Here is a 24,483-nt window from a genome sequence, read left to right on the forward strand (position 1 = left end):
AACTGTACACCTACCAAGACAAGGCCATCCACCTAAACTCACAGGCCGAACAAGGGGAGCGCTGATCAGAAATGCAGTCAAGAGGCCCATGGTGACTCTGGACGAGCTGCAGAGATCTACAGCTCAGGTGGGAGACTCTGTCCATAGGACAACTATTAGTCATGCACTGTACAAAGTTGGCCTTTATGGAAGAGGGGCAAGAAGAAAGCCACTGTTAACAGAAAGCATAAGAAGTCCCGTTTGCAGTTTGCCACAAGCCATGTGGGGGACACAGCAAACATGTGGAAGAAGGTGCTCTGGTCAGATGAGACCAAAATTGAACTTTTTGGCCAAAATGCAAAACGCTATGTGTGGCAGAAAACTAACACTGCACATCACTCTGAACACACCATCCCCACTGTCAAATATGGTGGTGGGAGCATCATGCTCGGGGGGTGCATCTCTTCAGCAGGGACAGGGAAGCTGTTCAGAGTTGATGGGAAGATGGATGGAGCCAAATACAGGGCAAACTTGGAAGAAAACCTCTTGGAGACTGCAAAAGACTTGAGACTGGGGCGGAGGTTCACCTTCCAGCAGGACAATGACCCTAAACATAAAGCCAGGGCAACAATGGAATGGTTTAAAACAAAACATATCCATGTGTTAGAATGGCCCAGTCAAAGTCCAGATCTAAATCCAATCGAGAATCTGTGGCAAGATCTGAAAATTGCTGTTTACAAACGCTGTCCATCTAATCTGACTGAGCTGGAGCTGTTTTGCATAGAAGAATAGGCAAGGATGTCAGTCTCTATATGTGCAAAGCTGGTAGAGACATCCCCTAAAAGACTGGCAGCTGTAATTGCAGCAAAAGGTAGTTCTACAAAGTATTGACTCAGGGGGCTGAATAATTACACACACCCCACTTTGCAGTTATTTGTAAAAAATGTTTGGAATCATGTATGATTTTCGAAACACTTCTCACTTGTCCACCACTTTGTATTGGTCTTTCACGTGGAATTCCAATAAAATTGATGCATATTTGTGGCAGTAATATGACAAAATGTGGAAAACTTCAAGGTGGCCGAATACTTTGGCAACCCACTGTAAATACCTACTTATACAGTATTTATGACCGGACATCATGGAATGTTTAGCTCAGCCTCAAACTACATAAATTTACATACAGAGAAAAAAAAACTGACAAGTTTTGGACTAGTCCGTTTCCTCATAGAAGAAGATTTTCAGGGTTTTCTTTATTTTTAAAAGAATTTTCTGAACGGCATTTGCTCAGTCCAACTGCCAAAATAGTGTGCGAGTAGGGAGGCTGGCTGACATCTTTGTATACAACCTTAAGGGCTGGAACCCACAGGAGCGCTTTTGGCAGCGTTTTGGCAGCACTGCGATACGCTAGCAGTTTGCCAAAACGCTGGGCTAATGTTAATGGATGGGGCAACTTCCACAGGAGCGTTTGCGTTTCCCAGAAACGCAAACGCAGGACCTGCAGCATTTTGGGAGCGTTAGCGCTTCAATGTAAAGTATTGAAACGCTAGCAGAAACGCTCAGCAAAAGGCCGTCCTACTTACCGGTAGTAGTGTTTCGGCGAATCCTCCAGGACAGCCACCTGAGATTACCATTGAGCCCCTCCCCTGTGGAAACAATGCACATGTAATTAATTAATCAGTCCTCTGACCCACCTCCTATATAGCCAGCCTCCTCCTCTACCTCCCTAGTTCATTACAAGAGAATCTGGCTCACCCTCTTTAGTTATACTATTCTATTTAATATACAGTATCAATTTTTTAGGGCTGGGTACTAAGGCAGCTGTCCTGGAGGATTCGCCGAAACACTACTACCGGTAAGTAGGACGGCCTTTCTCTCATCATCCTCCAGGACAGCCACCTGAGACCAGCGAGAAATCTTTACCTTAGGGTGGGATGACTGCTTGGAGTACTTTACGACCAAACGCCTGATCCTGGCTGGACAACAACTCCACACGGTAGTGTCTCACGAATGTAGAGTGTCCCGACCATGTAGCCGCCTTACATATCTGGTCCAGAGTTGCCCCGGATCTTTCCGCCCAGGATGCTGCCAGTGACCGCGTGGAGTGTGCTCTAATGCTTGGAGGTGTGTCAGTCTGTGAGCTGTTATAGGCTAGCTGTATCAGCTGTCGAATCCACCTGGCTATGGAATTTTTAGATGCCTGTAACCCCTTCCGGGTGCCAGAAAATAATACAAATAGATGGCTAGACCTTCTCCATTCCTGTGTCCTCTGCAAATATGTGATAATTGCCTGTCTTACGTCTAGGTTTGCTAGCCTTCTTTCCTTATTCTTGGGGTTTGTAGAAAAGGATGGTAAAATAACTTCCTGCAGTCTATGGAATTGTGTGGCTACCTTTGGCAAATATGTCGGGTCTGGTCGGAAAACTATTCTGTCAGGGTGAATTACCATATAGGGGTCCTTTATTGATAGTGACTGTATATCCCCTACCCTCCTTGCCGTTGTAATCGCCACCAAGAAGGCCACCTTTAATGTTAACAACCTAATAGGGATGGTCTGTGCTGGTTGGAACGTATCAGACATTAGGAAATCTAGGACCAATGCAAGGTCCCATGGGGGTGCCATCTTCACAGGCACAGGCTGTGATCTGGCCACCGACTTTAAGAAGTTCTTTATATGCAATTCAGCGGATAGCTGCCTGTCCAAGAACACTGATAAGGCCGATACCTGGACTCTGAGGGTGCTAACTGCCAACCCCATGTCCACCCCGTCTTGTAGAAATTCCAAAATAAATCTTGTTTCATTTGAACCAATGTTATTTTTCTCCTTCCAAGAACAAAAAACTTTCCATACCTTGGAATAAATCTTCCTAGTATTCTCTTTCCTGCATCTTAGTAGAGTATTAATTACTCTATCTGAAAACCCTAGCCCCTTTAAAGCTTGCCTTTCAGGATCCAGGCCGTGAGCTTCAGGAACGCCGGGTCCGGGTGCATCTGTCCATTCTGTATTAGTAGGTCCCTTCGGTCGCCTAAGTGCCAGGGCCCCTGTATTTTCAAGGTCTGCAGAAAGGGAAACCAGGCCCTCTTTGGCCACCAGGGTGCTATGAATATTACCTCCGACCGGGACTGCCTCAGTTTGCTGAGGACTCTCGGTATCAAATTGAATGGGGGAAAGGCATATAGAAGGCCTCTCGGCCATTCCAGTGTCAGGGCATCTAACCGGTCTGTTGAAGATGAAGGGTGTAGGGAAAAGAAATCCCTTGTCTTTGCATTTTGAGGTGTGGCAAAAAGATCTATGCTTGGTCTGCCCCACTCTGCTATGATGAGCTCGAAGACCTCCTGGTTCAGCTGCCATTCTGCTTCTATTAAGACCGATCTGCTGAGGGCATCCGCCCAGCGGTTCTGACTCCCTAAAATATGGGTTGCTGCTAGTGACTGTAGATTTTCCTCTGCCCATGTAAGGATCTGCATTGCTAGTTCTCTGAGAGCCTGCACCCTGGTGCCTCCCTGTTTCCTGATATAGGAGACTGTGACCATATTGTCGGAGAACAACAGTACCTCCCTGTTGCTTATGTGTGGCAGCAAAGACTGTAGAGCCAACCTGACCGCCATTAGTTCCCTGAAGTTCGATGATCTCTGGCTGAGTTGAGGGGACCATTGACCCTGTACCTGCTGATCCAGACAGTGGGCGCCCCAACCCCATGCACTGGCATCCGTGTATAGTTTCACTGGATTCCTTTGCATCCAGGGACGTCCCCTGGACAGGTGGTCTACATTCATCCACCACTGGAGGGAGAGCAGCACCTGCTGTGGGGGGTTCACTCGTCGATCTAAGGAAGACTTCCTTCTGTCCCAGACCATAAGAAACCAAGCCTGTAATTCCCGAGTGTGTGCTTGAGCCCACTCCACAGCCGGGATTACCGAGGTCATTAGGCCTAGTAGGGACATTGTCTGCCGCAGTGACACCGACGGGGCTGATGTATACTCGGCCACTGCCCCCATCAGTCTGCTGACCTTTGGTCGAGGAAGCAGAATCCGCTCCTGCCTCGAGTCCCAGATTAGCCCCAAAAATAGAGCTGTTTGGGATGGCTGAAAACAAGATTTCTCTCTGCTGACTAACCAGCCCAGACTCTCTAAGGTCTGGACGCAGAGCTGTAGGCTTTCCTTTAAGGGTTGCTCGGTATTTGACAAAATTAAAAAATCGTCCAGATACGGAAGAACCCTTACATTCTGGAGATGCAAATGCGCGACCGCTTCCGCAACGACCTTCGTGAATATCCTCGGGGCTGAGGATATTCCGAATGGCAGGGCACGGTATTGGTAATGGCATACCGCATCCCCCATGACTACCGCAAACCTCAGAAACCTCTGAAATTGCGGATGGATCGGAAGGTGGAGGTACGCGTCCTCCAAATCCAGCGTGGCCATAAAAGCTTCTGGCCAAATTAAATTGCGGATTGATGCGACGCTTTCCATCCGAAATCTTTTCTCCAGAATGTAAGGGTTCAGGGGTTTCAGGTTGAGAATCATCCTGTATTTCCCTGACGGCTTCTGTATTACAAAAACTCTTGAATAAAACCCCCTGCCAAATTCCTGGATCGGAACCCTTTGAATCACTCTCTGTTGCAATAATTTTATCACAGAAGAGCGAATTGCTTCTGCTTTTCCTGGGTCCCTGGGGGTCCCCGTGATCACAAAATTCTTGGGGGGGGGCTCTCGGAATTCTATCCTGTACCCATTCCTTATTAAATCTAAAATAAACTCGTTTCCTGTTATACTCTGCCAGGCTTGAAAAAAATAAAGAAGCCTTCCCCCCACCTGTAGATCTATGTCATTTGTCTGATTTTGAGGTGGTTGGCTGAGGCTTATTGAACAGGAAGGTAGAAGACCTTCCCCTTCCTGTATTATAAGTCCACCTTTTGGATCCCTGCTGCTGCTGCTGACGCTGTCGGAACCCCTGACCACTAGCTTCTCTTCTGGGGACATAACGTCTCCCTTGAAAGGGCCTATTTGTTCCTCTTCTCCTTTTATCCGGGAATTTCTTAGTTTTATTGGAAGATCTCTCTAGAATACCATCTAGATCCTTCCCAAATAACAACTCTCCCTGAAACTCCATAGCACATAACCTGTGTTTGGATGAAACATCGCCCTCCCAGGCGTTTAACCACACCGCCCGTCTAGATGAATTTATCAGGGCCGCTGTTTTTGCAGCAGATCTTAATGACTCCGTAGCCCCATCTGCTAGGAAAGCTACTGTCTTTGACATAACTGGAAGGGAGTCTAAAATTTTCTCATGTGGTGTACCTGCAATAAGGTGTGCTTTTAATCCCCTCATCCACTTCTCCAGGTTGCGAGTAAGACAGATGGCTGCAATAGCTGGTTTAAATCCGAAGGATGCTGCCTGCCATGCTCTTTTAAGGAGGATCTCTGCCTTCCGATCCATAGGATCCTTTAGGCTGCCTGCATCTTCAAATGATAAATCTGTCGACTTAGAATATTGGGCTAATGATGCGTCCAACTTTGGGCACTTTGACCATAACTCCTGATCCTCTTGCTTAAAGGGGAACCTCCTTTTAAATGATCTAGGGATGAATAATCTCTTCTCAGGCTGCTTCCACTGAGAAGATATGACCCCTTTAATTGACTTGTGTACAGGAAAAGTCCTGCTATCAGTCTCCTCTAGTCCCCTGTATATATCGTCTTGGACTGACGTAGTCGGGGTGGTCTCCTGAATATGCTCAGATTCATAAACCGCCTTAAGGAGCTCTGATGTATCCTCTATACTGAATAGGTATCTAGGCATTCTAGCCGTAGCTCTCGCTGTATCGTCCGAATCCCTAGCCTCCCCTTCCTCCAGAGATTCCCCTGAAATATCTTCCCATGAATCATCTGGAGAGTCAGGTTCTACTGGAACAGATGGCAACATCCGCCTGGGCTGAGCCAGATCCTGCTGCCTGGAACCTGTATCCCCTGTCTGACCCTGCGGCTGTTCCCCCGGTAGAGGCTGGGTGCTCACCGCAACTGCCTGCGTGCCACTGTCTGCCGTCAATGTAGTCAGGGGTGTGGGTTGGGGCTGCACCTGTACTGGGGGCTGGGTGGGAAACGCTGCTCTGAAGGCTGCAAAGGTGGTAGTCAGTTCCTTCTTCATAGACTTCATTAAGTCAATCATCACCATATTAGTGTCAGGGATAGTGTCCCCCCTATGTCTGCACTTGTCACATGATGATCGTGTGCAATTTGGTGGCATCACCTCCCCACACCTTGAGCACTTATTAGTCTTTTTAACATGTTTCTGTAAAACAAACAGAAAAGAAATAAGGCTGTTAGTACGCTCTGCAACCCTATGCAACTGTACAGAGTAGTGCGTATAGGGTGCAGAGTCACTTTCAGCTGTACCTGTGCCTGCTGGCTCTGTGTTTCTGCGGCTGGTACACTGCTGTTGTCCGCGGTGGAGGCATCTGTTTGCTCCATGTCCACACTGCAGCGTGTCGGCGTTCCACGTGTACTCCGCAACAAGGATATTGCCCATCGGCCCGTAGCCCCGCCTCCAGAGGTCAAAGAAGATCTTCCGGCTACTGGCCAATGACACCCGCGGTGGGCGGAGCTTACGCGACTGATCGCGTCCGCCCACATGACCGCAGGCTCCCACGTGACTTCCTTCCGGAAGACGCCGATGATATCTGGCGGCGGCCATGAGAGGGAACGCTTCAGGCTTCTCCCCAGCCATCCGCGCCGGCAGGTAGTGTACGCCATCCCCGTGCTTTCCACCGCCTGCCCGTTCGGCCGACTCAAGCCTGAACTGCCCTCCTATGGGGAAAGGAAAATCCTGCTCCATCTATAGGTGCTATCACACGCTCCCCTATAGCATAAAACAACAAACAGTGCACTGTCCACGGGTGAGTGGAAACAATGAAAGAACTAGGGAGGTAGAGGAGGAGGCTGGCTATATAGGAGGTGGGTCAGAGGACTGATTAATTAATTACATGTGCATTGTTTCCACAGGGGAGGGGCTCAATGGTAATCTCAGGTGGCTGTCCTGGAGGATGATGAGAGAAACCTAAACTGAGCGGTTTTGCTAGCGTTTTGCGGTTCAGCACACTGTAACAAAATGAAAAATAATTCACAGGACCAATCAGGATAAAAACGCAAAACGCAAAACGCTAGGCACCCGCTGGGGAAAAAAATACAATGTTGCAAAACACGACCAAAAACGCGCATGAATCCGCTTGCAAACCGCTCAGACAAAACGCTAGCGGTTGCGTTTTGCGTTTGCGGTTTTCAGTGGGTTCCAGGCCTAACAGGGAGTGATGTTGTAAAGCATAAAAGGAAATACTGAGAATCCCCCATGAGGAGATGGACTAGTCAAAAAACAAACAGTCCGATTTTTTTTTAGATTTGAATTGCTTACTTTAGGCAACTGCAACATAGAAAAAAAAAGTGATTTATAGTGCATTTTACACTGGGAGATACTGTATGTACTTCTTATACATGTATATTGTAAATGTTACAATTTTTCGTGATAGTGGTCCTTTGATTGTATGCAAATGTAGCAGTTTGGAAATGGCCCAATCAAATGTAGTAGCTGATGATTCTGATTGGTCCAGTTATAAAATGCATAAAATTACCCTAAACGTTCCATCAATTCAATGTTTTCTCATTGGCCATCTCTAGTGTAAGGTTTCATCCTCTTCAACGATTTATTCTATAAAAATATTCCCAGGACAGATCTCACTAAAGGGACATCTGATGGATCTCATTAGGGAACGGATTTGTCTTTAAAAGGACCACAAACCTGAAAATTTCCATATCCAGTGAAAGGGTTGTGTAACAGCACATAAGAAGAAAATACGTTTGAGTATTTAATTTTTAAAGGAGAACTGTAGTGAGAGGTATATACAGGATCTTCTCAAAAAATTAGCATATTGTGATAAAGTTCATTATTTTCTATAATGTACTGATAAACATTAGACTTTCATATATTTTAGATTCAAATACACACAACTGAAGTAGTTCAAGCCTTTTATTGTTTTAATATTGATGATTTTGGCATACAGCTCATGAAAACCCAAATTTCCTATCTCAAAAAATTAGCATATTTCATCCGACCAATAAAAGAAAAGTGTTTTTAAAACAAAAAAGTCAGCCTTCAAATAATTATGTTCAGTTATGCACTCAATACTTGGTTGGGAATCCTTTTGCAGAAATGACTGCTTCAATGCGGCGTGGCATGGAGGCAATCAGCCTGTGGCACTGCTCAGGTGTTATGATGGAGGCCCAGGATGCTTCGATAGCGGCCTTAAGCTCATCCAGAGTGTTGGGTCTTGCGTCTCTCAACTTTCTCTTCACAATATCCCACAGATTCTCTATGGGGTTCAGGTCAGGAGAGTTGGCAGGCCAATTGAGCACAGTAATACTAGCGTCAGTAAACCATTTACCAGTGGTTTTGGCACTGTGAGCAGGTGAACCTTGAAGGTTGAATTTTTTTGTTTTAAAAACACTTTTCTTTTATTGGTCGGATGAAATATGCTAATTTTTTTAGATAGGAAATTTGGGTTTTCATGAGCTGTATGTCAAATTCATCAATATTAAAACAATAAAAGGCTTGAAATACTTTAGTTGTGTGTATTTGAATCTAAAATATATGAAAGTCTAATGTTTATCAGTACATTACAGAAAATAATGAACTTTATCACAATAATCACGATATGCTAATTTTTTGAGACGATCCTGTAGAGGCTGCCATATTGATTTCCTTTTAAGCAATACCAGTTGTCTGGCTATCCTGCTGATCCTCTGCCTCTAATACTTTTTGCCCTAGACCCTGAACAAGCATGCAGCAGATCAGGTATTTCTGACATTTTTGTCAGATCTGACAAGATTTTAGTTGCATGCTTGTTTCTGGTGCGATTCTGCAGGCAGATAGCTCAGCAGGGCTGCCAGGTAACCGGTATTGCTTAAAAGGAAATCAATATGGCAGCCTCCATATACCTCTCACTACAGTTTTTCTTTAAAAGCATGAGCTTTCAGCGCAGAGGACTGCACTCTCCACTACCTGGAATCATACCCTCTTATGTCAGGTCGATATGCAACAAACTAGATGAGTTCAACTACTGATCCGGACAAGGAAGGATTTTTATCTCTGTTGCTCTTTGCTTCACAGAAACCTGGCTGTCTGAGCTTATTTCAGACAATGTTCTGCAGATTAATGGTTTAACACTCTAGATCTGACCAGGACCCACATATTTCTGGCAAAACCAATGCCCAGTGACAATACCATATAAAGGAAGTGACATCACTTACTATATTTGAAGTACATGGCACGGTCAGAGGGCATCGCTCACTCTCGTCACCAATGTCGCTCATTATCTGCCGGTCTGCATATGCAGTACAGTGAGTGAGGGAATCTTTGTAGAGAAGAGCATGCTAATTACCATCAGCAGACAAGAGGGTGGCTACACAGAGGAGTTTGGCAATGCTGCCCTCTTAGCCTGTGCGGTCTTGTGGCCATATTAAAAATAAGCCGGATCAGGCATGAAGTTGCACAAAGGAACAAATTAGCAGCTGTCTGAGATTAACCCATAATGCTATATGGAGTGGGGAAGGGGGTTCAAACTGGCTGCTGCTAATGTAGGAGTGGGAAGTCTCTTACTGATGCAATGCTGTTGGGGAGGGACATTCTTAGAGTGCTGCTGGTGGATAGGGGTGAGAGAAATCTTCCTATCCACCACTATTACCTTGTCTGAGGATGCAACCCCCCCACCATCATCCAAAAGGAAATCACCACTCCACCATAAGTAGCAGCAAGTGTCAACCCCTTTCCCCACCCCACTAGTATCATCCAGTGTGAAACGCCTTTCCATTTCACCAGCAGAATCCACCTAGGTCAGCAGGGCCCAGAGTGAGATCTCCCCCCCCCCCTTCCCATTAGCACTCAGCGTTATTTACAAGCCCCCCTCCCCCTTCATCAAGTAGCACCCAGCATAACCTCCCACTCCCCCCAAACACAGTGCGATTCCGCACCCAGTATAACCCAGTGTGACTTTCCCCACCTGGCTACTTTTTCATGACGTCCGGCTTAAAAAAATTCTGGGGTGAACACACATCTTAGGAAACTGCACCTTGATAAAGAAAGGGTGCATCATACAGGTGATAAAGCCCTCTACAAAACTGCTAAATACAGTGGGTTGCAAACGTATTCGGCCCCCTTGAAGTTTTCCACATTTTGTCACATTACTGCCACAAACATGCATCAATTTTATTGGAATTCCACGTGAAAGACAATACAAAGTGGTGTACATGTGAGAAGTGGATCGAAAATCATACATCATTCCAAACATTTTTTTACAAATCAATAACTGCAAAGTGGGGTGTGCGTAATTATTCGGCCCCCTAAGTCAATACTTTGTAGAACCACCTTTTGCTGCAATTACAGCTGCCAGTCTTTTAGGGTATGTCTCTACCAGCTTTGCACATCTAGAGACTGAAATCCTTGCCCATTCTTCTTTGCAAAAGAACTCCAGCTCAGTCAGATTAGATGGACAGCGTTTGTAAACAGCAGTTTTCAGATCTTGCCACAGATTCTCGATTGGATTTAGATCTGGACTTTGACTGGGCCATTCTAACACATAGATATGTTTTGTTTTAAACCATTCCATTGTTGCCCTGGCTTTATGTTTAGGGTCATTGTCCTGCTGGAAGGTGAACCTCCGCCCCAGTCTCAACTCTTTTGCAGTCTCCAAGAGGTTTTCTTCCAAGTTTGCCCTGTATTTGGCTCCATCCATCTTCCTATCAACTCTGACCAGCTTCCCTGTCCCTGCTGAAGAGATGCACCCCCCGAGCATGATGCTGCCACCACCATATTTGACAGTGGGGATGGTGTGTTCAGAGTGATGTGCGGTGTTAGTTTTCTGCCACACATAGCGTTTTGCATTTTGGCCAAAAAGTTCAATTTTGGTCTCATCTGACCAGAGCACCTTCTTCCACATGGTTGCTGTGTCCCCCACATGGCTTGTGGTAAACTGCAAACGGGACTTCTTATGCTTTCTGTTAACAATGCCTTTCTTCTTGCCACTCTTCCATAAAGGCCAACTTTGTACAGTGCATGACTAATAGTTGTCCTATGGACAGAGTCTCCCACCTGAGCTGTAGATCTCTGCAGCTCGTCCAGAGTCACCATGGGCCTCTTGACTGCATTTCTGATCAGCGCTCTCCTTGTTCGGCCTGTGAGTTTAGGTGGATGGCCTTGTCTTGGTAGGTTTACAGTTGTGCCATACTCCTTCCATTTCTGAATGATTGCTTGAACAGTGCTCCGTGGCTTGTTCAAGACTTTGGAAATCTTTGTGTAGCCTAAGCCTGCTTTAAATTTCTCAATAACTTGATCCCTGACCTGTCTTGGACCTGGCTTGTGTGTTCTTTGGACTTCACGGTGTTGTTGCTCCCAATATTCTCTTAGACAACCTTTGAGGCCCTCACAGAGCAGCTGTATTTGTACTGACATTAGATTACACCCAGGTGCACTCTATTTAGTCATTAGCACTCACCAGGCAATGTTTATAGGCAACTGACTGCACTCAGATCAAAGGGGGCCGAATAATTATGCACACACCACTTTGCAGTTATTTATTTGTAAAAAAATGTTTGGAATCATGGATGATTTTCATTCCACTTCTCATGTGTACACCACTTTGTGTTGGTCTTTCATGTGGAATTCCAATAAAATTGATTCAGGTTTGTGGCAGTAATATGACAAAATGTGGAAAACTTCAAGGGGGCCGAATACTTTTGCAACCCACTGTACAAACTGCAGAAGGCCATCACTGACGCTAAAATACAAATACTCTCTCTAATGTGGCTAAATAAAAACTATAGAGATGAAAGGCTGATTTCCTGTTATGGAACGGAGTAAGGTTTTTTTTTTGTTTTTTTGTTTTTTACACCATTGTATTTAAAGAATACAAACATACATAATAACAAGAATCAGTTCTGTAAATCAAACATTGACTAAATAAACTTATGAGTATTCGGAAATGGTAAAAAAATAAATAAAAACAAAACAAACAAAAAAATAAAAAATCGGACAGTAAAGGACTCACAAACCAAAGCAAGACAATTTTACCCTTTTTAGAATGCTTGGGGGAAAAGGTAAGTTGACATGATCTCCGTTTTATAACTGAATCACTTTGCACGTGCTCTGACATACCTTACTCTTTCCTTTGAGTCTCCAAAGGTTTCCTTTAAATTTGTCAAGTCTGGATAATAGGCAGCAGGAGGGGATATAACTTCTACTAAACCAGAGCCGATTTCTGTGGAGAATCTAATTAAAAAGATAAAATCGAGTTACTGATACTGAATATGGTGCAAAAGGATCTGCCGGCATTAACTCAATACTAAAAGAGGACAATCTGCACGTCAAAAATCTTGGCACTAGATAATCACAATATCAAATAGAACACGAGCCTAATACGTCTCAGAACAGAACCCTGTTTTGGCAAGAAGTATTCACATATTCTTCAGTAAGAGGATTCCTACAGTATTTCATGAGATTGGCAGCATTAGAGGGCAATTTAAAAAGGAACTTTAGCAAAAAGGGGCAAAAAAATAAATATATTTCAAAGGGTTACCCAGCCTTTGTAACCTAGCGCTGACGCGCAACTTGCGTCTCAGCTAGTAATTGGCGCATGGACAAGTGGAGTGGCGGTATACCGCGCATTGAATCTCTGTGTACAAATATCGAAAGTTATAACCACCTCCACAGAAACGCATGTAGCGTGAAACAGCCGTCAGGCATTCTTTGCTCAGCACCCACCACCAGCAGTCTCTTCACCTTTACACCGGTATGTGATCTCTTCATATATGGACACTGTTACCAATGCTTATATGAAGTGTTTAAATGTTATTTAGCAATAAAGCAGCAACAAGCAGTGTTCTACCTCTCTTCATTACTCACATTGCAAAAAAACAAGTTTAAAAAAAAAACAGAAGAGAGATCAAGAAATGATTGATATTCACCATGTAATTTGTTCATATTGTTTGATCCACAATCAGCCTGCACGTAATCATCTTTAGGGGTCATTTCCACTATGCAGCGCAGGAGCTGTGCAACAGTGCGGCTCTGTGTTGCACGAGATTCCCCCTCCCCTAAATGCAGGCAACCATGCACTGTGATTCAGTGGTGAATCGCAGTGCATGTATGGAAACAGCAGACAGTGCAGTCTATGCACTTTCTGATGTCACTGCTGTAGTTTCCGAAAGCGCGCATATGGAAACATGCCCTTACTACTGGCAGACATGAAAAAAAAAAAACAGACAGCACCAATTGCTATTATCTATAACCACACACGCTAACAATGCAATAGGTTTCCCTCTGTTTGGGCAGACAGAGGAGTTGTCAAACTCTGCAACATTACTGATGGGAACGCCCTTAGGCAATTTAATGACCTGAAAGCACTATACCCTTTACCCAACCATATGTTCTTCAGGTATTTGCAGTTGCGGCACGCCTTCTTGACGCAGTTCAGAATGCCAGACTTGAGAGTGCAATCCCACCCCTTAGAGGAACTCATGTCTGACTCCGTGTGACGGGGTTGGTTTCACAAACCTAATGCCATTTTCATGGACAGGGAAGCAGGACTTGCGACTATGCTCTTTGAGGCTTGGAGTAGAGACATACCAGGTCTGTCTGAGGTAAAATCGGCAGAGGTCACTGCCCATTTTGGATCTACCCCTATTGCTGCTAAACAGCATACTTAACCCCCTATCGACTATCTAAAATGGGGAGAGGAGAGGAGCGGAGGGGACCTGCTGGCGTTGCAGTGCAGATAAAGCTGACCTTTTCCATATCTTTTGAACATGCACCCAGTTACGAGCATTCTGGGAAGGCGTGCACGACATACTGTCCTTGTTCGAGGGGCAAGATCCCTTATATTTCCACAACATTACTATAAATGTGCTTACGAAAATAGAAGTTCACCTAAGAAGTTTTATAAACTATGAAAATGTTGGTTGTCGCTTTTTAAGCTTGATATATAAAACTTTATTATTATTTGATATATAGTGTTTGTTATTCCAGTCTTGTGATGTGGGAAGGGAGGGGGGGACTATAAATAACCAGAGGGAGATACTGGTTGCTTGGCAGTTGAAAACTGCCAATATTTCCCACAATTGAACAAGACTCAAGTCTGAAGTGAGAGGGATATGGAGGCTGACATGTTTATTTCCTTTTAAAAATAATACCTGTTACTTGGCAGTTCTGCTGATTCTCTGCCGCTAATACATTTAGCCAATGTCCCTGAACAAGCATTCAGATCAGATGCTTGACAAAAATCTGACTAGATTAGCCGCATGTTAGCCGCATTATCCGATTAGCCGCATGTTTGCTTCAGGTGTGTGATTCAGACACTACAGCACCCAAACTGATTAGCAGGGCTTCCAGGCAACTCGTATTGTTTAAAAGGAAATAAATATGGCAGCTTCCATATACCTCTCACTTCAGGTGTCCATTAATTGCTTCCTTTCTTTATTTATTTCATTGTCCTATTCTGCATTTTAAAATGTATTTGCTGCACTGAGAAACCAGATTATTATTATACCTTTAAATATGGCCCGCTGTATTTGGCCAGTAATATTTGTGAAACAGACCCTGAAGAAGCACACTTTCAAACTTTACGCTAAAGAAGCTATGGAAAATGTCAGTGACTTGACTTAATTTCAGCCAGTTAATGGAGTAAGTTACAGAAGGGCAAAGGTTTCAGTGGGTAATGTAAATGTCACAAGACATAAAGGAAGACTAGGAGGAATGAAAGCCTTCAGATGCTTTCTTCCAGTAAACAATCCTGTTACAGTCATTACAGTTAGCAGCCAATTGGCTAAGACAGATGTCAGTGAAATACAGCAGTCTAAAAATAACCACAGTGACTTTCCATGAGCCAAATGGCAACAATACAAAGGAAATAAATGCTGCAGTGTATCTGCCATTTCCAGAAAGCACAATGGTACAGAAGCTTGTTCCCTGATGATCAAGCATTCTTCAGTTCAGCAGCACAGTATCCTAGTATCCCTCAAACAACCTTTCACCTCAGGCCTATGTGTGGTACTCAGAATGAACATTAACAAAAGAGCACATTGATGTCGCCTGAAGCTGTTCTTTCCTATGCATCAGATGTTAAGATTCTGCAGCCCATCTCTCAGTCATGTCTTTATCATTCAACAAGGAATGTGTGGTATGCTTCTCAAGATGACATCCAAGAAACAGAAAAAAGTCATTTGGGGAGATGTGTTAGTATTAAGTAGTAGAGGTCTCTAGCCTCTTGTAGTGCTTTCCGGGGCCACATCCATACAATGCACTCAGATACACATACTGACTGTATACAGTTTCTCTCATTTAACTTTTTTACATGCTTTCCTAGTTCTCCTTCGATATCACTAGAGCTAAAACAATTTTAATAGCATTTAAAAAGTGCAATGTAAGCTTATGTGTCACATTAATAAACAAGATTACGACAGCTATTATTACCCAGACTAATCGGTAATACAGCTTAGGCCTCTTGCACACTGCAAGTTATTCCGATTCAGATTCCGCTTTTTAATCAGTTTTTACATCCGATTCAGATTCCGATTTGCAGTTTGCTCCCTGCACACTGCAAAGCAGAATCTGAATCGGATGTAAAAACTGATTAAAAAGCAGAATCTGAATCGGAATCACTTGCAGTGTGCAAGAGGCCGTAGAGTGGAATCAAACCTCCACCAAAATGCTCTGCACGTAGCCCTAGCTTTCAGTCACAGAATCATTCCTAAAAATTGGGTGTGAGAAATCCCCATTCATGGCAATGTTCCAGTCTAGTACAATACATTTAAAGGGAACCTGCGGTGAGAAGACACAGAGATGGTCATATTTATTACCTTTTAAACAGTGCAAATTGCCTGGCAGTCCCGATAATCCTTTACCTCTAATACTTTTAGCCATAGACCCTGAACAAGCATGCAGAGAAGGTGTTTATGACTGAAGTCTGACTAGATAAAAACTGCATGCTTATTTCAGGTATGTGATTCAGACACTACTAATGCCAGAAAGATCAGTAGGACGCCAGGTAACTGGTATTGTTTAAAATAAAATAAATATGATAACCTTCATATGCCCCCCACCTCAGGATCTCTTTAATGGATTTTTAGTAAATGTGGCATGCATGGTCCAGAAACAGATTAAAATGAAAATTTCATATGAAAATGCTACTGCATGTAAAGCCAGATATCCGATCATCTACAACAGACTAATAAGCTTGAAAAAGTCAGAACAAATGAGTGCTTTTTCAAGAAAAACTTGTCCCTAGATTACATATATACCGGTAATTAAAGTTATGAGTAATGCCAGAAAAAGTAGATCACTAAACCTGGACACACCTCTGAGTACTCCAATTTTCTTCCACAGCCCAAGAAAAAAAAAGAAGGGAGAAAAAAAAGAAGGAAAAAGTACTTCTTCACTTCCCTGAACATCAATTATCGTTCCCTAGGAAAGACAAAATAATGGCCCTAGATGTAAGAGGCAGTAGATAGGGAATCCCTCCAAGGGACAGTAAGTGATGTGAGCTCGTGTTCTCGGTACAATAGTGGTGAAAATAAGCTTTCAGTGCTGTATGAATTGTAATGTAAGCCGTCATGAGTAATATAAGCCGCCATCAGTCCCTTAACCACTTGAGGACTGCAGTGGTGAACCCCCTAAAGACCAGTGCAATTTTAACTAAATGGGCCACTGCAGCTTTAAGGCATAGCTACAGGCCCGTACAACTCAGGTCTGATCGAGGTCGGCAAAAACTAAACGAGCTGACGGTGGGGGACCAGAGCAGCAGTGAGTGACTACGAGGGCACAGGATGGCTGCATGGGGCTGGTAGAAGCCCCAGGTAAGTAGAACTCTTTTTTTTTGCCTGACAACTCCTTTAACCAGCTGAGCGGTCTGGACGAGCTCAGCTCGTCCAACACCGCCAGCGGCTGCCGCTCAGGCCCTGCTGGGCCGATTTTAATGAAATGAAAAGCAGCACACGCAGCCGGCACTTTGCCAGCCGCGTGTGCTGCCTGATCGCCGCTGCAGCGCGGCGATCCGCCGCGAGCAGCGGCGAAAGAGGGTCCCCCCAGCCGCCCGAGCCCAGCGTAGCCGGAACAAACAGTTCCGGCCAGCGCTAAGGGCTGGATCGGAGGCGGCTGACGTCAGGACGTCGGCTGACGTCCATGACGTCACTCCGCTCGTCGCTATGGCGACGATGTAAGCAAAACAAGGAAGGCCGCTCATTGCGGCCTTCCTTGTTTATTATGGGCGCCGGAGGCAATCGGAAGAACGCCTCCGGAGCGCCCTCTAGTGGGCTTTCATGCAGCCAACTTTAAGTTGGCTGCATGAAATAGTTTTTTTTTTATTTAAAAAAAACCCTCCCGCAGCCACCCTGGCGATTTAATCAGAACGCCAGGGTGGTTAAGAACTAGGATGATCATTTGTTTTTAACATATCAGTTGAGACTTTTTTTTTTTTTTTTTTTTTTTTTATGCACATTGTATTGAAGATATTATCTGCAATGTACAAAGGTCTCACTTCATGTGTCCTTTAAAGGAAAGGTTCAGGGAGGGTGGGTAAAAAATAAAAATCAATTTCCACTTACCTGGGGCTTCCTCCAGCCCTTGGCAGGCAGGAGGTGCCCTCGCCGCCGCTCTGCAGGCTCCCGGTGGTCTCCGGTGGCCGACCCGACCTGGCCAGGCCGGCTGCCAGGTCGGGCTCTTCTGCGCTCCAAGGCCCGGAACTTCTGCGTCCCACGCGGGCGCGCTGACGTCATCGGACGTCCTCCGGGCTCTACTGCGCATGCACAGTAGTTCTGCGCCTGCGCAGTAGAGCCCGGAGGACGTCCGATGACGTCAGAGCGCCGGCGTGGGACGCAGAAGTTCCGGGCCTTGGAGCGCAGAAGAGCCCGACCTGGCAGCCGGCCTGGCCAGGTCGGGTCGGCCACCGGAGACCACCGGGAGCCTGCGGAGCGGCGGCGAGGGCACCTCCTGCCTGCCACGGGCTGGAGGAAGCCCCAGGTAAGTGGAAATTGATTTTTATTTTTTACCCACCCTCCCTGAACCTTCCCTTTAAAGTAGAAGAGGCCGAAAACCAGAACAGAAGTCAGGCAACTGGCATTATTTATTAGAGAATGAATATGAAAGCCTCCATATTCCTCTCACTTCAGGTTCCCTTTAGGTAGGAACACACTAGGCAGAATCACATATGAGATTTCCTCTATGTGCTATGGAAAACGCATATGCGATTCTGCCTAGTGTGTTCCTACCCTTTAAAGGGACTCCGAGCAGTGCAGAAACTATGGAAAGATGCATATCATTTTAAAGCTCTCTTTATCCTCTTTCCAATGATATATAAACCACCACCCTACGTCTTTTAGTTTTCGCGATTGAAATTGCCGCGGCCGCGATTTCGATCGCAAAAATAGAGAAAACTAAAAGGCGTAGGGCAACGATTTAGGTGTCGTCAGAAAGAGGAGAAAGAGAGCTTTAAAATGATATCCATCAAGCCATAGTTATATTGTATTACACAGCCGCGGCAAATTCAATCGCGAAAATAGCGAAAACTAAAAGGCGTAGGGTGGTGGTTTATATATCATTGGAAAGAGGAGAAAGAGAGCTTTAAAATGATGTGCATCTTTCCATAGTTTCTGCACTGCTCGGAGTCCCTTTAACTGCAAAAGGTTTAGAGCACCAAAACTCAGAAGAGGATTGGGTAATGCAATGTGCAGTTGTAACATCTGCATTAAAAAAATACCAATAACAAGCACTTAAAGGTAACGCAAAACCTGTGAGGGGAAAAAATGATATACTTAGTGGTATGAAACTCTGCATTTTTTCTTTGTTCTAAAAGATTCTTATCGCACGTCTTATCGCACACCCCATATTTCCTGCTATATCCTTGGGACCCGTGGCGCGGTGCCCTTTCCTCCCCTCTCTGTAGAATGTGGCATAGGCACATACTATTTACGTGCTGGGGCCACACATCTACCTAGCACAACGGGTAGTAAGTGTCGCCTTGGGTGGCTGACCCAGGGCGACTACCCCGCTACATTGTAACATCCCTTGGTACATATAGCCCTGTGGTCCCGGTCCTACAAGTGTACCCTCCTGAAGAATAGGCCGCAGTGACAATGGTCAGGCGCCATATCGAGAAATTATCCCGATTTTAATCTCCTTGAATAGTAGACTCCCCGAAGTGCTTTTAGTTTAGGAATAGGTAATTTAAGAATAAACGGAATGGTTTTAATTTATATCTATATTCACTCACAAGTATGTTATATGGAGTTCTTTGACTGCAGCAGTCCTGTGTGGTTTTATGTTTTAATAGATGTGACTAAATAATGAATGACCCTTCACCATTCACTCCCACATGTCCAATTGGGATATGCTCCCTCCCATCACCACACGCACATTCATTCCGCTTAAGGTAATTTATCTTTATGCACGTTTTGCCAGTAATGGCGCACGCATGGACTCTCTGGCAGGCTATTTCCGCCAGTACTGTAGTCCTCTCGCACCCCAACAGGAAGCACTTCACACGACCTCCACTCACGGACCAATGACGCGCGCTGTGGGCGGAGCCTCGGATCTAGATATCCGGGACTCAGAAGCGCCGTCATTTGCCCGGATAAGCACGTGAGCAAGCGCTACAGAGCGCGAAACGGCTGTTGTGCACATCCATCATCCCCTGGTCACCACACACCCCCTTGCAGGCCTCACTGGATGTATCTACGATATTTGATGCAAGACTGCTGACAGGTTTGATTTTTTCTAAATGCATACCATATGTCATCTGGCTGCAGACAGTGAATAAATGCAGTAACAGGACGGTGCCCGGTCTCTGTATCTTTATGTTTTCATGCTAAAAGATTCTTTACAGCAAAAAAGGTACTACCAGATAAAAAAACACTGGTACCAGAACAGCATTCAAACAGTTAACACAGCACTTTCTTATTCAGTGGAAATCTTCCTGCCACATCTGAAGATATTATAACATTATCTTTTGTTTACATTCCTTTGTCAGCTACAATTAGTAAACATTAGCAATGTGCTGAAACTGAGCTCTCTGCTTCTAGTATGTGTGCAGCCAAGAAGTGATCACTAGATACATTTTAATATATAAATTCAGCAGCTATGCAGGAAAATGCAATGGCAGCTTTCAGAGCAGATAAATTGTACTTTGGGAACTTGTAAATTTGTAAACAGACAATATTACTTGCGCACAAAACGCAAATATTGTAACTGCATGGGTAATAAAAAGGTAGGGAAAAAGATTTTTATTGAATATTATGTCGGAGTTGTATCGCACTTTAAGTATTAGGAAGTCTGTGGATGATCCAGAGGCTTCCCATATCCTTCCCAACCCCCCCCCCCTCCTGTTACTCACCAGACCTTATTTTTCTTTGCCGCCATGCTCTCATCCATTTACGAGCATGACCGCACTGAGAGGGCACCTGAAGAGTTTGCGCCTGCTTGGAAGAAAAAGCCATGTGTAGGCGGCCTAGTGCTACTGCACACGCACAAACCCTACTGGCACCTCCTCAGTGCAGCCATCTGTGGGCACGGATTGGAGAGGTGGCCACAACAACATATTCATTAAAGAACAACTGAAGCTAGAGGGATATGGAGGCTGCCATATTACTTTCCCTTTAAGTAAAATCAGTTGCCTGGCTGCCCTGCAACACCTCTGCATATAATGCTTTTAGCCATAGACCCTGAACAAGCATGCAGCAGATCAGGTGCATCTTATTGCTAGAGCTGACAAGATAAAATGCATGTTTGTTTCTGGTGTTATTCAGACACTACTGCAGCCAAATAGATCAGCAGGGCTGCCAGGCAACTTGAATTGTTTAAAAGGGAATTTATATGCCAGCCTCCATATACCTCTCACTTCAGTTGTCCTTTAAGCTCTTGATGAATATGTTTGAAGGGTCCCAGCCCTGGACTTCTGCGGTTGAGGAAGAGGAGGGAAGCCTCAGGCTTATCCAGACGCTTCCCCTTTACTGAAGTAAGTATCTAACTTTGACCTTTTTTCCCCCCTCAAAAGGTACCCTTTAATAATACAAGGTGGTTTGCAGACAAGTATTTTATAGGTTAGAAGCTCCAGAATACAATAGAGGAAGCCAATATCCACTTCCTTCTCAAGCGGCTAACTAGGTATAGCAGAATAAAGCATCAACAATAAAAGTAATAACATGCAATAAATAAAACTTACTCTTTTTGCAAGCTTGCAACGACACTGTGCACATAATCAAGGTCTGTCTGGAGAAACAAGTATACAATACAGCCATCAATTTGCAATATACACTAATCTTCAGTAACATTTCAAAGTTTAGATCGCTTTCTGCCCAACTATAGTCATTGGGAACTTTGTTTACAGTAAACTGTCCACCTTAAGGGCCGGTTCACAGACGCTTGGCGGCATTTACCGCCAAGCGTCCGGGACTCGTTGGTTAAACGTTCCCATTCAAGTGAATGGGAGTATTTAACAACGCGCGGTTACTGTAGACGCGCAAACGCTGCATTCCGATCGCGTCGTTTTAGGAGACCCTAAAAGCCGCATGAGGTTTCTAAGGTCGATTTACCGCCGCATTTTCATATCCCCTCACAGGGACGAAAAATGCCTATCACGACGGGACGCCGACAATTGCCTGCAGAAAGCCCGGGGCCTCCCCCAAATGTGACGACGCAGAACGGAAGGCTGGAGGACGCCGCCAAGCGCCCGTGTGAAACGGCCCTAAGACCTTCCCAATCTTATCCAATACTACTGTTGAATCCTGCACAGCCTAATGGCCTTCAAATGTCAGTTTTATAAAATGTTATTATATAACTATGTAAACAGCTAAAATACTGTATGTGTTTGTATTCCTCTTACATGCACTTTTCATTAGACACTAGCTAGGCACTAGACTATTTAAACCAGTGCATTGTAACAAAATGTAAGCTATGATTAAGGGGCCATAAGCTCCGATACGCGTGAGCTTTTTTAACTTTTTTTGTACCCACTGATGTAACAATAAATGGACAACTTTTTCACCCAGCCATTGGTGTAGCGGAACTTTCCTTTCCTGCCGCTTTTCATTCAGCAGGCTAACAAACTGTACATAACATACCAAACAGGCCTCTTTTCCTAAAATGTTAAAAGTTCCAATATTGCAATGCAGCACGACAGAGTATAGTAGCTGAAACGACCAGTTTTAAGCTTTGTCCCTGTCCTCTCCGAAAAGAAGTATTCTGGAGCTGAGAACAAAAATCAGCTCTTAGACACTTTAATCTTCTGTCACCCCAAACGATCCTTAACAATTGTTTCAGTCAGCAGTTTTGTAACTTTTCTTTCAATGATTAAAAAAAAAATACCAACAAAAATTAAAACTATTCATAGATTTCTGCATTTCAGTTTTGGGCAGTGTAAATACGAGTCTAGTAGGAAAACTGAGGAAATCTATATTTTCCCCCTTTTAAAGGTCTAAAATTAAAAATAAGTATTGGTAAAGAATATCGCTAAAGAACAAAAAATACAAATTCTAATTATTTGTTCTCGTCAATTTGCAAAATCCAAAGTGAGTTAAGTGGAATCTAAATCTAAGTCAAATCTATATTACTGGGGGTTTGGTTACCAATTATACCAAACCGGTCCTGATGATCAAATTTTTATATGTAGGTTGACATACCATCATGAAATAAAACAAAAACAGCTGTGTAGTGGGATTAGAACTGAGTGAGGAACCAACCAAATTATGCTGCCAAGGAGAAGTTGTGGAGGACTGTTTTATGTCACAGGTCATGCAACATGTGTAGACGGAGTACAGCAACAAGGCACAAGGTAGCTATACTATATCAGTAAGGTCTTCCCAGACAAAGTTTTCAAAGTATACTCTAGTTTCAAGATATGCTGTTCACACTCTTTTGAAGCAGCACAAAGAAACAGGCAACATCTGGGACCACCAACACTTTGGGATAGGAAAAGTGCTGGAGATGGAAGACTTCATGCTAATTTCCCTTCAAAAATCAGATGTTCAGCAGAGCCATCAGCTCACAAAACTATCGGACCTAGGTACACCGATCTACTTTAATGGAGAGGGCTGGCTAAAGAAGTCTTTAGGCTAGTGAAATTGCCACCAAAAAGCTACGATTCCAAGCAACTCAACTAACTATGCACAAAAACACAACTGGAATGCAGGAAAATGGCAGCAAGTCCTCTGGATGGAGGACTCAAAATCTGAAATATGGGTCCGTAAGAAATGGCAGTTTGTTTGTCGAAGGTCTAGAGAGGAATACAGCAATGGGTGTCTGCAGGCTACAGTAAAGCATGGTGGAAGTTCTGTGCAAGGTTAAGACTGCATTTCTGCAATCAGACATGGGGATTTGGTGCCCTCAATGCTGAGAAATACAATCAGGTACTTATCAAGCAATACCATCATGGAGGTGTCCAATTGTCCCCATTTAATCAGCATCAGAAGAATGACCCAAAACACCATTAAGAACCATCTAAGCAAAGGATTGTCGCACCAAATATTGAGTTGATTTTTATTTCGCTCCTGTTTATTCACTTTTCCTTCTTATTTAATAAAATTAAATTGACACTTATTTGTGAAAGCATTCTCCATTCACAGACATTTTTCACAGCTGCCTAAAACTTTTGCACAGTATTGTATCTTGCAGGTTACCAGTGAGGTTCTTCTCAGGTGCCTCATTCATGGTGTATCCAACAATGGTGGTCACTAGCTCCACTTCCAGAATTATTTTTTTTAACAGCTAGCTGTTACCACCTACTGATCACTACAGTGTTACCACAGACTAGGAAATTGTTTTTTTTTATATTTTCTTTTTGCATTTTAAAAAGGAAAATAAAGAATACAGGGATGGGAGAGGAAAAAAAACTACTTTCTAGGGGAATATCACTTATGTGCCAATTGACAGCTACAGACCTTTTTTGATGGCAAATATGATGTTAATATACTGTACTGCTGTTATGAAATGGTTTATAAAATTATTCTTGGTTAAAAAAAAAATATCATTTCTTACCTCTCCAACAAAGACTATTATAACACAGTCAAGTTTTTCCTCTGGAGACAGTTTTTCAATCAGGGAATGTAGTGTCTCAGTCAAGTAAGACTTAACTTTCCTCTTAACAGTAGGTATGCCCATTACTATAGACACTGGGAAAAGACAAGCAAATATTAAACAATGAAACTGCCTGCCACACAAAGATTTTAACTCACTGGTACGAACTGTAAATTGTTAAAATAATGCACCGTACATCCTTTAAAGAGGAACTTTAACCAAAGATTGAACTTCATTCCAATCAGTAACTGATACCCCTTTCCCCAAAAGAAATCTTTACCTTTTCTCAAATAGTTCATCAGGGGGTCTGTATGGCTGATATTGTGGTGGAAACCCTCCCACAATGTGATTATATGACCATGGCCCTGACAGTTTGCTGTCTGTGAACCTTGTTGCATTGTGGGAAA

At 44.0% G+C, this 24,483-nt stretch overlaps 1 protein-coding gene across 2 annotated transcripts in view; it reads right to left on the reverse strand.

Moving 5' to 3' along the window:
- The window catches only part of MGAT4A (alpha-1,3-mannosyl-glycoprotein 4-beta-N-acetylglucosaminyltransferase A), a 172,182-nt gene that overhangs the window by 43,933 nt on the left and 103,766 nt on the right, over positions 1 to 24,483 (reverse strand). For both annotated transcript variants that reach the window (XM_068268180.1, XM_068268182.1), the window contains 3 exons: positions 24,038 to 24,171; positions 21,228 to 21,274; positions 12,176 to 12,289 (listed from right to left, as the gene is read on the reverse strand). In XM_068268180.1, coding sequence (XP_068124281.1) covers positions 12,176 to 12,289; positions 21,228 to 21,274; positions 24,038 to 24,171 — 295 coding nt within the window. The remainder of the gene's footprint in view (positions 1 to 12,175; positions 12,290 to 21,227; positions 21,275 to 24,037; positions 24,172 to 24,483) is intronic.

Source organism: Hyperolius riggenbachi, chromosome 2 (genome assembly GCF_040937935.1).
Source record: "Hyperolius riggenbachi isolate aHypRig1 chromosome 2, aHypRig1.pri, whole genome shotgun sequence".
Taxonomy (NCBI): Eukaryota; Metazoa; Chordata; class Amphibia; order Anura; family Hyperoliidae; genus Hyperolius; species Hyperolius riggenbachi.